The sequence below is a fragment of the Muscardinus avellanarius genome (genome assembly GCF_963383645.1).
Source record: "Muscardinus avellanarius genome assembly, chromosome: 18".
In the NCBI taxonomy this organism is placed as follows: domain Eukaryota; kingdom Metazoa; phylum Chordata; class Mammalia; order Rodentia; family Gliridae; genus Muscardinus; species Muscardinus avellanarius.
In genome coordinates, this window is record NC_137804.1 from 41,746,477 (window position 1) to 41,760,640 (window position 14,164).

Genomic DNA, 14,164 nt, shown 5'->3' on the forward strand with positions numbered 1-14,164 from the left:
GTGCAATCCTCCTGTCTCAGCCTCCTAAGCACTGGGATTACAAGCATGCACCACCACGCCTGGCTCCTGGATGTCACTTCTGTCCCAATGATAAAGTAGCAGGACATGTCCAGCCAGAGGCTGGGCTCAGGTCCATGACTGAGCACATGTGAGGTACGTTTACTAGTGTGCAGCAGAAGCAGGAAGTCCTTGCAGGGCTGCACCTGCCCTGGGTGCGCTCCTGACCCTGCTAGCACACATGGATGGCTCTGGCCCGGACCAGGCTACTGGTGGCTCTTGCCCCCAGGGAGCACCACTGGACGCCGGGTGCACTCCCACCAAGGCCAACCTAGACACCACCAGGCCAGGCAGGGACAGCTGGGCTCCAGCAGAGCACCCACACTCCAGGCCCACCCCCTCGCTGCCAGATAGGGGCCTTGTGGATGGCAACGGGCAGCTGTGCGCTGTCAGCACCTCAAGAACCAGCCGAGGCTGCTGAGGGGCCGCGGGAATGTGGGAGGGCAGTGGGTGGCATGGGACACGAGGCTGACGCAGGAGCAGGGCAGCTCTGCTCAGGGCCAGAACGGTGGCTTCTCACTGCCCACATGGTTCAGCAGTCTGCCGGCACAGGCTGCTGTCCTGCTGGTTCTGCCCACAAAGCAGCAGCCCTGGGTCCACGTGGCCTCAGCACCCAGGCAGAGCCTCCCGCTCTGTCAGCCCTGCATCCCTGTCTGAGGCCACAGTCCCCAGCCATTTAGGATCCCCAGCCACCAGGGGGTGCTGGACGCTGCGGGCAGGCGGGTCCCTACCAGAGCCCTGCCTCCCAGTCACAGCCCCAAGATGAGATCTGGGGACCTGCACTGCAGTGGGGTTCTGAACGGAATCCTAGGCTCCAGTGTGGAGGAGGGCGGTGAAACAGTTGAACCCTCAATGTTCTATTCAGTTAAAACCAAGACAAAGGGCCGGGTGCTGTGGGTATGCCTGTCATCCAACTTAGGAGGATGCGGCAGAAGGATCCCACTTAAACATCCTGGGAGACTTAGCTGAAACCGTGTCTCAAAAAATTAAAAAATAAAAAGGGCTGGATGTAGCTCAAAGATCGAGTATCCCTGGGTTCCATCCCTCCCCCTCCAAAAAAAAACCCCCCCTTTTTTTTTTGCAGTACTCAGGATGGAACCCAGGGGCATTCTACCTCCAAGCTACACCCGACTTAAAAAAATGTTTTTAATTTAAAAAAACCAAGCCAGGCGTGGTGGCGCAGGCTTCTAATCCTAGCATTTGGGAGGCTGAGACCGGAGGATCGTGGTTTGCAGCCAGCCTCAGCTACTTAGTGAGGCCTCTGCAACTCGGTGAGACCCTGTTTCAACATAAAGAATTAAAAATAGGGCTGCAGGTGTAACTTCAAGGTAGAATACTCCTGGGTTCCATTCCCAGACCCACAAAAAAATAAATAAATAAATAAAATAGGGCTGGGCACATAGCTCGGAGGGAGAATGCCCCTGGGTTCCATCCCCAGTACAATACGTGGGTGGATGGATGGATGGATGGATATAGATAGATGATAGATAGATAGATAGATAGATAGATAGATAGATAGATAGATAAAACCAAAGCTGGGCATGATGGTGCATGCCTATAATCCCAGCATTTGGGAGGGTGAGACAGGAGGATTGCGGTTTGCAGACAGCCTCAGCTACTTAGTGAGGCCCTTTGCAACTCAGTGAGACCCTGTTCCAAAATGCAGAATAAAATATAGGGCTGAGGGTGCAGCTTGAGGTAGAATGCCCCTGGATTCCATCCCCAGTACCGCAAAAATAAATAAATAAACAAACAAACAAACAAGCAAGCAAAACAAACCAGGAATGGTGGCACCCACCTGTAATCCCAGTACTTGGGAGGCTGAGACAGGAGGGTCGCAGGTTCACAGCCGGCCTCAGCAACCTTGTGAGGTCCCTTGCGACTTAGTGAGACCCTGTTTCAAAACAAAAAATGAAATAGGACTGATGCTATAGTTCAGAGGTAGAATGCCTCTGGGTTTGATCCCTAATACCATAAAAATACATAATAAATAAAAATAAAACCCAGCTTTTATTTATTTATTACAGGTATAAACCTGTAATCCAGTACTTGGGAGGCTGAGACAGGAGGATCACAGGGTCAAGGCCAGCCTCAGTTACTTAGGGAGGCTGAGAGTGTGGCTCAGAGGTAGACTGTCCCTGGGTTCAATCCCCACTACCAAAAAAATAAATAAAACCAGGTGGTTGTGTGTGCGCAGATGCCACCCACACACGGGAACCCCAGTGCTGACCGAGCAGGGCCTCTGGCCAAAGGGCGTCTCAGGTAACATTTGCTCTCCTTGATAGCTCTGGTTCTCAGTGACTCATTAGAAAGCACGTGTGTCTTTAGTCTGGGAGCAGCTGCCCCTCCTCTGCACCCCACCCCACGTACCTACTTCCACTGCAGGGAGCCATGCGGCGTCCCCAGGTGCTGGCCTCCCCACACAGATGCCTGATTCTGATGACCCCTCACTGGAAACACTTGTTAGGTTGTTTCTAAACTGTCTAAAGGCTCGCCTGGGGCTCCACCTTGCCCGGCATGGCGAGCCCCGTGGCTTCCTTCCAGGGCCGCCTCTTGGCTGCGCCACATGTGTTCCCAGCACCCAGGACCGCCTTGGACACCCACTGGTACTTTTCTTTCTGTCCTGTCTACTGGGATTTTGCCGAAAACTTTTTGGGGTGGGCCACCAGGTTGGGGTTCTTTGCTCCTCTGGGGCTTAAAACTTGGAAAGACGCCCCGGATAGCTGAGGGACAGAGCCCAAAGGGAGCAAAGAAAGAACCAGCAGGCCACTTGTTCTGGGGCCTCCAGGCACCGAGCAAACACCAGAGCGGCTCCGTCGAATCTGCACGAGTGGCCTGCAGCGCACGCCCGCACGGGGGATGGCTGGGCAGAGAGCTGGTGTCCACCCTAGAAGGTGTCGACACCCACCCTGGAGAAGCACAGGAGGGGCAAAACTGGTTCTGGTTTTCCCAACATCAAGTTCAACCTGCAGGGTCCTGGACAGTGGCTGGCAGGTGGAGGAACAGAGGGCGAGCTGGCCGCAGTGCTGAGCCTACAGGGTGCGGATCAGGTGGGTCCTGGGCCCCCGAGAGAGGCCCCTCCTACAAAGGCCCTGAGCACCAGGAGGATGAGGACGGTGTCTAAGCAGAGGCTGCATGAGCCCCAGGACATGGCAGCCAAGCAAAGCAGGAGAGACCATGGGGACAGTCCCAGGTCACTGGTGAAGACGCTGAGAAACGTCCAGGCCCTCCACGGGGGGGGAAGCATGCTGGGGGCCGGGGCTGGGAAGGGATGGGCCGTGAATGTCACGGGACAGGGCTTCTTCTTGGAGGTAATGAACATGTTCTGGGATTAGACAGTGGCAATGGCTGATCATTTCTGTGAATATAGTAAAAGCCACTGTGTCAGGGAATTTAAATGGATGAATTTTATGATATAAATTACATCTTAGCTGGGCGCGGTAGTGTATGGGTGCAATTCCAGCACTTGGGAGGCTGAGACAGGAGGATCGCAGGTTCAAGGACAGCCTCAGCATATAGTAACACTCATCAACCTAGTGGAACCCTGTTTCAAAAATAAAAATAAAAGCTGGGCGTGGTGACAAGCACTTGTAATCTAGTATTTGGGAAGCTGAAACAAGAGGATCGTAGGTTAACGGCTAGCCTCAGTTATTTGTGAGGCCCTCTAAAACTTAGTAAGACACTGTTTAAAATAAAGGAATAAAAACCTGGGTGTGGTGGCGCACACTTGTAATCCCAGCATTTGGGAGGGTGAGACCAGAGGCTCACAATTCACAGACAGCCTCAGCTACATAGTGAGGCCCTCCGCAACTTAGTGAGACCCTATTTCAAAATAAAGAATAAAAAATAGGGCAGGAGGTATAACTCAGGGGTTGAATGCCCCTGGGTTCTATCCCCATACCCACAAAAAATAATAATAATAAAATAAAATAAAAGAATAAAAAATGGAGCTGGGGGTGTGGCTCAGAGGTAGAATGCCCTGGGTTCAATCCCTAGTACTACATACACACACAAAAAAAAAAAAAGAAAGAAAAGAAAAGAAGGAAGCAGGCTTCAAGTATCTCAGAAGCAGGACACCCCAGGGTTCAATTCCTAGTAACACACACAAAAGCAGGTTTCAGACAAGATGGGGGTATTGGGTTGCCATGACCCTCGACCACCAAATTCCAGGCAATGGCTTCCGGTCTGGCCTTAGGCAGGGAGGGGGCAGACTGCAGGCAGCGGCCACCAAGAGCTGGCAGGGCCGCGACCTTGCCGGAAGTGCACGGGGCCCAGGAACTGCCGGGATCTGGCCGCTGTGCCCGGGTGAGCAAGGCCAGAGCCCCAGAGGCCCCCGCGCCACGCACAGCTGCGCCATGACAAAGGCTTACCCCCTGGCTTCCTTGGAATCGGATGGACGGTCTCAGGGAAAGGGAGTCCTACAAAACACAAAACAGGAAAACACCAGTAAACACGCTAGAAATTCAAACTCATTTCAGTTACCAAAGGAGCAGGGTAAGGACAGCGCCTCCAGGGAGGTGGGAGAAAACGCGCACGGGTCTAGAACTTTCAAGACGGGCCACTGCAGGGGGGTGTTACTGGGGATGGAACCCAGGGGCACACACACCCTCAGCCCTGTTTCATTCTGAAACAGGGTCTAAGTTGCGAAGGGCCTCGCTAACTTGCTGAAGCTGGCTGCAAACCTACGACCCTCCTGTCTTAGCCCCCAGGAACTGGTGTTACAGGTGCCACCGCACCTGGCTCGGGGTACTGAAGGAGCTGTGTGAGTTCTTCCCCACGGCTACAACAGAATGGAGAGCCAGAGCCTCAAGGTACAGACAGAATGGAGAGCCAGAGCCTCAAGGTACAGGCAGCCCAGGGGCAAGGCTGGCAGAAGGCTGGCATCCAAGGCAGGAATGGGCTCCCTCTCTCAAGAGCCTAGCTGGCAGTAGTTCCTACAGCTGAAGAGAAGGACGGCAGGGCTCCAAGTGCCCGGGGCCCCGGCCTGCAGGGTCACCCCAACCACATACACTTTGCCCTAGGCCCCACACGGGTGAAGGCGGTCCTGCTGTCCTCACAGCCCCACTGAGTCCCCAGAAACCCTCAGCCAGCTTGGTCCTGCCTCTCATGCGCCCCTACAGATAGAACCAGGAGTGGAGAGTTGGGAGGAGGCAGGCTGGTGGCCTCAGCCAGCTGGGCAGTCCCATACCTGGTCAGCCTCCATGACTTCCAAGCACTATCAGCACGCTTGGGACAGCAGTGTTTCCAAAGAAAAAATATACCGAAAAGCTTGAGGCAGACACAGAAAGCACACAAGTGTGTGTCTGGACGCAGGGCGGGGCAGGAAGGGGCTACCAAGGCCAGCCCACCTGCGGGGCTGTGCATCAGGGACGCTGAGGACACCCCGCCCTCTGGCCCGCAGCAGGGCTCCACCAAGTCTGGGGTTCTAGAGCAACATTCTCTGGATAATCTCAGAGAACGGGCAAATTTTTGGACAGGCACAGATGGTCCTATCCACTCTCCTTTTTCTCTGGGTGCTGGGGATGAAACTGGGGAGCACATGCTCGGCTCACGGTGCCGCGGAGCTGCACCCAAGCTTGGCTCGCCGTCCTCACCCCAGGAGCAAGGCTGGCTGTGGGGAGGCTGAGAGGCCCGCTCCTGGCTGCCCGGCCCTGGAGAGCAGCCTCAACATGGCAGAGCGGACGTGGCATCCTGCCAGGCCTGGGTACCCTCAGCCCCAGGCCGCGGAGCACAAACTCCACAGCCACCTCAGGCAGCTCGGCATGGGGAGCCTCGGGACAGGGAGAGAAGGGGGGCGGGTGGCAACCTCGAGGTGCCTGCCTCAGCCTCCTTTTCTGAGACAAGGATGAGCCAGGGGGAACTCTTGCACGACCCAGACACCTGGTCCTTCTGAGAGCAAAGCAACAGGACGCAGCTTGTGAAATCGCTCTGCAGGCCAGCACCAGGTTATGAAGGTGCAGCCCAGGGTGGAGCCACATCAGGCACTGGCCAGTCTGTATCCGGGGCGGAGGCCAGGCTGCTTCACGCCCAGCCTGGGCTCCCCTGCCAGGCACAACCCTCACCCAGGTTAGAGGGAGCAAGACAGCGAGTGCCTGATGACAGGCCGCTGGGGCCAGGCCAGGTGCAGAGGACGGGCACCTCAGAGCTGCTGGGCCCTAGGCGGGAGGTAGAGACTTCAAGATAGGTCCTTATCTACTGATGCTGGATCTTGTCACTGGAAAGGTCAAGGGTGGAATGAAAAGATGCAAGATTGGTTTTAAAATGCTCCAAGCCAAGCGGGCGTGGTGGCGTACACTTGTAATCCCAGCATTCGGAAGGCTGAGACAAGAGGATCGCGGTTCGTGGCCAGCCTCAGCTACTTAATGAGACCCTTTGCAACTCACTGAGACCCTGTTTCAAAAGAAAGAATAAAGCCGGGAGTGGTGGCGCACACTTGTAATCCCCGCGCTTGGGAGGCGGAGATAGGAGGATAAGAGACCCTGTTTCCAAAAATAAAAAAGTATAAAATGGGTCTGGCAGTGTAGCCCAGAGGTAGAAGGGCTTCCAGGAATCCCAGTACCACCCAAAAAATTAAATAAATAAATAATAGGACTGGGAGTATAGCTCAGAGGTAGAATACCCCTGGGTTCCATTCCCAGTACGGCAAAAGAAAAAAAAGGGGGCTGGGGGTGTAGCTCGGAAGTAGAATGGCTCTGGGTTCCATCCCCAGTGCCACAAAAATAAATACATTAAAAATAAATAAATAAATAAATAAGCAAACAAACAAACAAAGTGCTCCAAGCCCGGCCTGGTGGTGCACACCTCCAATCCCAGTACCTGGGAGGTGAGACGGGGTCACAAGTTGGAGGCCAGTCTCAGCAACTTCCTGAGACCTCAGCAATCCAGCCTGACTGTTTCAAAAGGAAAAACGAGCCAGGCATGGTGGCACATGCTTGTAATCTCAGTACTTGGGAAGATGACAGGAGGATCACAGGCTCATGGCCAACCTCAGCTACTTAATGAGACCTTGTTTCAAAATAAAGAATAAAAAATAGGACTGGGGTGCAGCTCAGAGGTATAATGCCCCTGGATTCAATTCCCAGTTAGGGAGGGAGGGAGGGAGGGAGGGAGGGAGGGAGGGAGGGAGGGAGGACAGACAAACTAAAAAGGGCTGGGGCTGCCCAGGGTGGAGATGGACTATCCCTGTGCTCAATCCCCAGCACCACAGAAAGAAAAAGAAAAAAAAGAAAACCTCCAACTGAATCTGGTGAGTGGAACAGAGGAGACGCGTGAGCAGAAGGGGCTGGTCTGGACAGAGCCCCAGGCCACCTCTGCCAACCTAGACGCAGTGGGACCCTCAGCAGTAGGCACCCACAGGGCCCTGCTGGGCTCCTGGTGAGCTCTGCCCAGTGCTACCTCCCCGCCGTCCTCTGCTCTACAGCCCACCCCATGGCGGGGACCAGGGAAGGAAGACATCTGCACGTCCTCCCAGGCGCTGACCGCACAGCTGGTTGGCTTCCCAGAGACAAGGGACTGGAGAAGGTTAGCCCCGGGCAGAGCCTGGCCAGCCCCTTCCCGTAAAGCAAAGCGATTGAGAAACGTCTTTCAGGAACCACCCCCCCCCACCTTCCTGGCAGGACTGAGCGGGCGCCAGGACAGTCTAGACATGGACTGAGAGCCACGAGCTGGAGGTGGGGCCGCAGACCTGGCCGGTGAGGGGACCCTGGACACACACGCTGAAGTATGTGTCTTCCGCGCCAGGGAAGCTGGGGTCCCACCAGAGAAGGGTCCCCAGCATCCCCTCCCCTTGGCTGGGAGGCTAGCGCCCACTGTGGACAGCCGGTGGGACCTGGCAAAGGGAATCCAAGCTGCCTGCCTCAAGCCAGGGACCAGACAGCACCAGTGCAGCAGAGAGTGCTATCTGAACTCACGGAGCTGTTTATAAGAAAGTCTTAAACTCCGTGGGTTAGAAAAACAGATGCCGTGCCACCCTCCCCCCGCTCCGCACGACTTTCACGGGTCAGCAGATAAACACAGCTGGGCATTACTGGCCACCCACCTTCCTGCCCAGAGCCCAAGCCTCCCTCACTCAGCCACCAGTAATCCCCATCGCTTTTCCATCCTGGTGATTTGTCTTTTCCAAAAAGCCATGTAAAAGGGTTCACACAGTGTCCTGTGGCTGTTTTAACAAATGCCCCTGAGCCTGCGGCTTGACGCCCGCCCCAGGAGCCTGCCCCGCAGGTCCGGAGCCTGCGTGCTCGGGCTGCAGCCCAGGTGCCGGCAGGGCCTCCTCTGGGGCTGGGCAATCCTCTGGCCTCGCGACCTGCCCCAGGTGTCCTGACTGTACCCTCCACCGCCTCTGGTCTCTCCCCTGGGTCAGACCTCCCTCCCTTTTCCTCATAGGGCACATGGGTGACAAGCGGGCTGAGCCAGATCACCCTACTGCCACGAGCATCCACAAGGTCCCTGTGCTGACGCGGGCTGTCCAGTTCCCTCACGCGGGGTCTGCCTAGGACGAGACTCGCGGGGTCCCAGGGGGACTGTAGGTTCAGCTTCATGGACCACCCGCTGACACCCCGAGCGGCAGCGCCAGCCACATCCCCAAAGCAAAGGCGCGAGTCCCAGCGGCTCGTGTGCACTGGCATCTCGCTGTCTGCTTCACTCTGGGGCTTTTCAGCTGTTCTGGGAGGCGTGCGGAATGCTGTGGTTTGAATTTACGTCTTCCCGATGACATCACGGTGAGTGCCTGGAAACTGAACCCGGGGCGCCTACCTCAAAGCTACACCCCAGCCTATTTTCTTTCTGACTTTACTCTTTCTTTCTTTCTTTCTTTCTTTCTTTCTTTCTTTCTTTCTTTCTTTCTTTTTGCGGTACTGGAGATAGAATGGAACCCAGGGGCATTCTACTTCCAAGCTACACCTCCAGCCCCAGCCCTATTTTCTTTCTTTATTTTTTTCTTTTGTGTTACTGGGAATTGAAGCCAGGAGCATTCTACCTCCTAGCTACACCTCAGACCTATTTTTTTTAATTCTTTTTTTTTTTTTTTTTTTTTGGTGGTACTGGGGCTGGAACCCTTCTACCTCTGGCCTACACTCCCAGATCTATTTTATATTTTATTTGGAAACAGGGTCTCTTAAGCCAGAGAGGCTGGCTTCGAACCTGCATGATCCTCTTGTCTCCGCCTCCCAAGCACGGGGATTACAAGCGTGCGCCACCACGCCTGGCATTAATCTTGAATCAGGGTCTTACTGAGTTGCAAAGAACCTTGCTAAGTAACTGAGGCTATCCGCAAACTGCAATCTTGTCTCAGCCTCCTGAATGCTGGGATTACAAACGTGTGCCACCATGCCCAACTCCAGCCCTTTTCAAATTTTTTCTTTTATGGTACTGGGGATGGAACCCAGGGGCATTGTACCTCTGAGCTATACCCCAGCCCTATTTTATTTATTTATTTATTTATTTATTTATTTATTTATTTATTTATTTATTTATGCAGCACTAGGGATGGAACCCAGGAGTATTCTACCTCTGAGCTACACCCCCAGCCCTATTTTTTTTTTTTAAACAGAGTCTCACTGAGTTGTAAAGGGCCTAAGTAACTGAGGCTGTCTATGAACCACAAGCCTCCTATCTCAGCCTTCCAAATGCTGGGATTACAAGTGTGCTGTAGCCACACCTGGCTCCCTATTTTATTTTGATTCTAAAACAAGGTCCCAAGCTGGGCGTGGCAGTGCATGCTTGTAATCCCAGCATTCCGGAGGCTGAGACAGGAGGATCGTGGTTCACGGATAGTCTCAGCTACTTAGTGAGGCCCTCTGCAACTCAGTGAGACCCTGTTTCAAAATAAAGAATAAAAAATTGGGCAGGGGGTGTAGCTCGGAGGTCAAATGCCCCTGGGTTCCATCCCCAGACCCGCAAAATAAATAAATAAATAAATAAATAAATAAATAAATAAATAAATAAATAAAACAAACAAGGCCTCAGCCGGTGGCACATGCTTGTAATCCCAGCATTTGGGAGGCTAAGACAGAAAGATCGCAATTCACGGACAGCCTCAGCTACTTAAGTGAGGTCCTCCGCAACTTAGTGAGACCCTGTTTCAAAATAAAGAATAAAAAATAGCTCAGAGGTCGAATGCCCCTGGGTTCCACCTCAGACCCACAAATAAATAAATAAAGCAAAACAAGGTCTCACTAGGTTGATGAGGGTCTCACTGCTTGCTGGCTATCCTAGAACCTGGGATCCTCCTTGCCTCAGCCTTCCAACTCCTGGAGTTACAGGCATGCGCTACCAAGCCCCACTTGACAGCATTCTTCTATCTGCAGCCCCCTTCTGTGGTACTGGGAAGTGAACCCAGGATGCTCTACTACGGAACCACACCCTTTTCACTTTTTTTCCAGGCAGGATCTTACTACATCACTCAGGCTGCACTTGAGTTTGTCACCCTCCTGCCTCAGCCTCCTGAGCTGCTAGGATGCCTAAGCATCTGAAGTGGCCACGTGAGCCGTCCCTCCTCCTGGGAGCCAGGCTGGGCCTCCATGGTACAGCCGGGACCCACACTGGGTCCTGGTCCTGCCCCCTGCACTTCTCAGCCCACCCCCACGGGGAGCCCACCTGCAGGTGCACAGACGTGGCCCCTTCTTCTCACCAACCACACACCGGTGGGGCTGTGGGCAGGGCCCGCTGGCTAGCAGTCTTGCTTTAGTGCCCGGCCACTCTTTGGGTTGTCTGACTGAATTCCCCTCCCGCACACCAGTGCGCCCGGGACTCCCAGCTGCCTTGGGTAATGGTGGCCTCTCCCTCCCACTCCCTACCAACCGTGAGCACCCCCACAGGAGTGAGGAAGCGCCACTCAGAGATGGCATTCTGACAGGGCCCAGGTGGTCCACACCACGTCCAGCAGCTGGGGAGGTGGGTGGTGAACCAGCCCACACTCATGCCCACCCTGGCTATTGGGAGGACTTGGCCTTCATATACCCCCAGGTACAGTATCTGTCCCCTGCCTCGAACAGCTCCTGGCATAGACACCCCCAGGCTGCTGGCAGACACACCAAACTGCCTCCCCAGGGGCCGCGCCTGAAGTCCAGGAGGAGCTGCCCTGGGAAGCCCAGCAGGGGTACAAAGGCTGCCCAGGGCTGCTGGCCCACTGCCTGGTCCTCGCAGCCTAGCCTGTCCACACAGAGACTCTGTGTTTGGAGCAGGGGTGCAGCCTCAGGAGATCCCTGTGGCTTGGGGACAACCGGGTACACTGTGACTTGGCAGTGACCTCACTGATGCCCTACTGAGGGTACCCGCTGCCCAGTGACAGGAAAGTGGCGGAGGAGACACTGACCCAAGTGCACTGGACGGTATAGCCCCAAAGCCAGGCCTTGCTGCACCCAGCCCCTCCGTCCTCCTCAGGCACCCACATGCCCTGGAGCGTCTCTGGAGTTTCCACAGACAGGACCATGCCTGAGGAGGGCAGGAAGCCAGCAGAGGAGGAAACGGAGGCCAGAGCCGTTCGGCTGCCCGCTCATCGCCACCCAGGAGACTCAGACCCAGGGCCCTTCCTTCAAAAGGCACTGGTCTCCTCTGTCTTGGGTCCTGCGGTAACCTCCCTGCCAAATAGGGTGCCCTGCCTGGTGGTGGGAGGGAGCAGGAATCTAGAACCTGTGAGCTGCTGCTGGGTTCCAGGTGACAAGATAAGCATCCAGTGCTTGCCTGACGCAGGGCAGGGACCTGCTGGAGAGGTGACCCGCCAGGGCCCGCAACCCCAGGCCTGGAGCACTGCCTGGGGGCTCCTGGGGTTCACCACCCCACTGCGCTGTGCTCATCCGCCATACTGGGTTCCTGCTCCAAGGCTCACTCTGCCTGGATCTTTTGTTGTGGTGGTGGTACTGGGGGCGGAACCCAGGGGCAGTCTTCCGAGTAACACCTCCAGCCCTATTTTTTATTCTGTGTGTGTGTGTGTGTGTGTGTGTGTGTGTGTGTGTGCTACTGGGAATGGAACCCAGGGGCTTTCTACCTCCAGGCCACACACACCCCCACGACCTATTTTTTCTTTTATTTCTAAACAGGGTCTCACTAACTTGTGGGCCTCACTAAGTAGCTGAGGCCGGCTTCAAACCTGCATGATTCTCCTGTCTCATCCTCCCAACTGGGATTACAAGCGTACGCCACCACACCCAGCTCTTTATTTTGAAAAAGAGTCTCACAGAGTTGCAAAGGGCCTCACTAAGCAGCTGAGGCTGTTTGTGAACTGCGACCCTCCTGTCTCAGCCTCCCTAGTGCTCCCCAGAGCTGCCCCTCTAGAGGGCCCTGAGTCACCATCTTCATGGTGAGTGGGGCTCCTCGATTCTGGGACTACAGAATGGCACGCGCCACCATGCCCGGTGTTGCCGGGATCTCAAAGGCCCCACCAGCCAGCTGCAGCAGCATCTCCACCTCCTCCTGGGGCTCCTGTCCAGGCACCTGTCACAGCACGCAGGGAGGCTCTAGCTGCGGCCCACAGGACCAGAGCTGGGCCTTGTGCTCCCAGGGCACAGACATCCTGCACAGCGCCCACACAGAACACGTCTGACCTAGGCCGCCATCTGGAACACTCCTGCTGGCCGCCAACTGGAACACTCCTGCTGGCCGCCAGGCTCACCTCTTCCTGTGGAACCCCTCACACCCCTGCCCTGTGGAGACCACGCTGAGTCCACAAGTCCCCGAGGTGAAGCTGGAGGCAGTCCATCCTGCCCTGGGGCCCACTGCCCACCATTGCTTGGGCGAATCCCTAAGTGTGCATGCCCCGCCCCCCCATGTGAGTGTGCAAGTGTTTGCAAGCTTCCGCTTTCCACGAGCCTGATTACTAGAGGCATAAGCACTGCCTTTGCCAGTGGTCAGGAACACATCACCACCTGTAAACTCTGGAGTGATAGCCTGGCACTCACTCCTGACTCAGCCCACCTTCCTGGGGACCCACCCTAAGGTTCTGGCACCATGAGGGGTTCAAGGCCCCACTCAGCTGTGGCCATCGTCCTGACCCCTCCCCCCTTTTTTCCCCACTACTGGGGATTGAAGCCAGAGCCGTCTACCTTCAAGCTACAGCCCCAGCCTGATTTTTTTGATTCTTTATTTTTCTTTCTTTTTTGCAGTACTGGGGATGGAACCCAGGGGCATTCTACCTACAAGCTACACCCTCAGCTCTATTTTTTATTCTTTATTTGGAAACGGGGTTTCACTGAGTATCTGAGGCTGTCCAAGAACGGCAACCCTGTCTCAGCCTCCCAGATGCTGGGATTACAAGCGTGCGCCACCACGCCCAGCTCTTTATTCTTTATTTTGAAACAGGGTCTCACTAAGTTTTGAGGGCCTCATTAAGGAGCTGAGGCTGGCCATGAATGAGTCTCTGATCCTCCTGTCTCCGCCTCCCAAGTACTGGGATCACAGCGCGCGCCCCCACGCCCGGCTCCCGATCTTCTTGAAGAAGGTGAATGAAACCAAAGCAGGTGGAGGACTTTCTCTTCAGACCCACCAGCAAGTTAGAAGGACACCAGGAAAGGCTGGAACAGGTACACTCCCCCAGTCAGGACCCCTCCCCCAAATCCTCTCACCTCCTAAACTAAAACCTCCACCTGCCACCCTGCTCCCAGGCAGTGTGGCTCCTGCAGCTGTCAGTGACAGAGGCCAGCACAGGCCCTGCCTTGGCTCACCCGAGAAAACCGACAGGAAAAGGCAGGTGCAGGCAGCAAGGGGAACGCAGGCTGCAGGGCTGCAGAGCTCCCTCCAGGCCGGCCGGTGCTCGGCCCAGCTCCAGTTCCAAGCGCTCGCCAGGCAAGTCCCCTCAGCCTGAGGCTGCTCGCCACTGTGGCCAGAGCGGGAGTGCAGGCCACTCTGTCCTGGGTGGAAATTAGACCACAGACCAGGGAGAAGCCCCACGCAGGAGGGCAGTGGGTCAGGGTAATTCCCGGAGGGTGACAGAGGCAGCCTCCAGGTCTGCCAGCCACAACCCAGGCCCTGGCCCTCTGCACAGCTCTCCTGGCTGCACAGGTGTGCCTTGGGGCAGTCCCAGACTCCCAGGAGCCACCCAGCCTGGCACGGTAAAGCGAGCTCCCAGCTCCGCCCTTCTCCTGCACGGCCTCACCCTGCCCCCTGCTGCCCGCCA

At 55.7% G+C, this 14,164-nt stretch overlaps 1 protein-coding gene across 2 annotated transcripts in view; it reads right to left on the minus strand.

The window, feature by feature from the left end:
- Positions 1–14,164, minus strand: part of ELL (elongation factor for RNA polymerase II) — a gene marked incomplete at both ends in the record, with an annotated part of 49,468 nt that overhangs the window by 15,036 nt on the left and 20,268 nt on the right. For both annotated transcript variants that reach the window (XM_080715292.1, XM_080715291.1), the window contains one exon: positions 4,428–4,475. In XM_080715292.1, the coding sequence (XP_080571418.1) occupies positions 4,428–4,475 (48 nt within the window). The remainder of the gene's footprint in view (positions 1–4,427; positions 4,476–14,164) is intronic.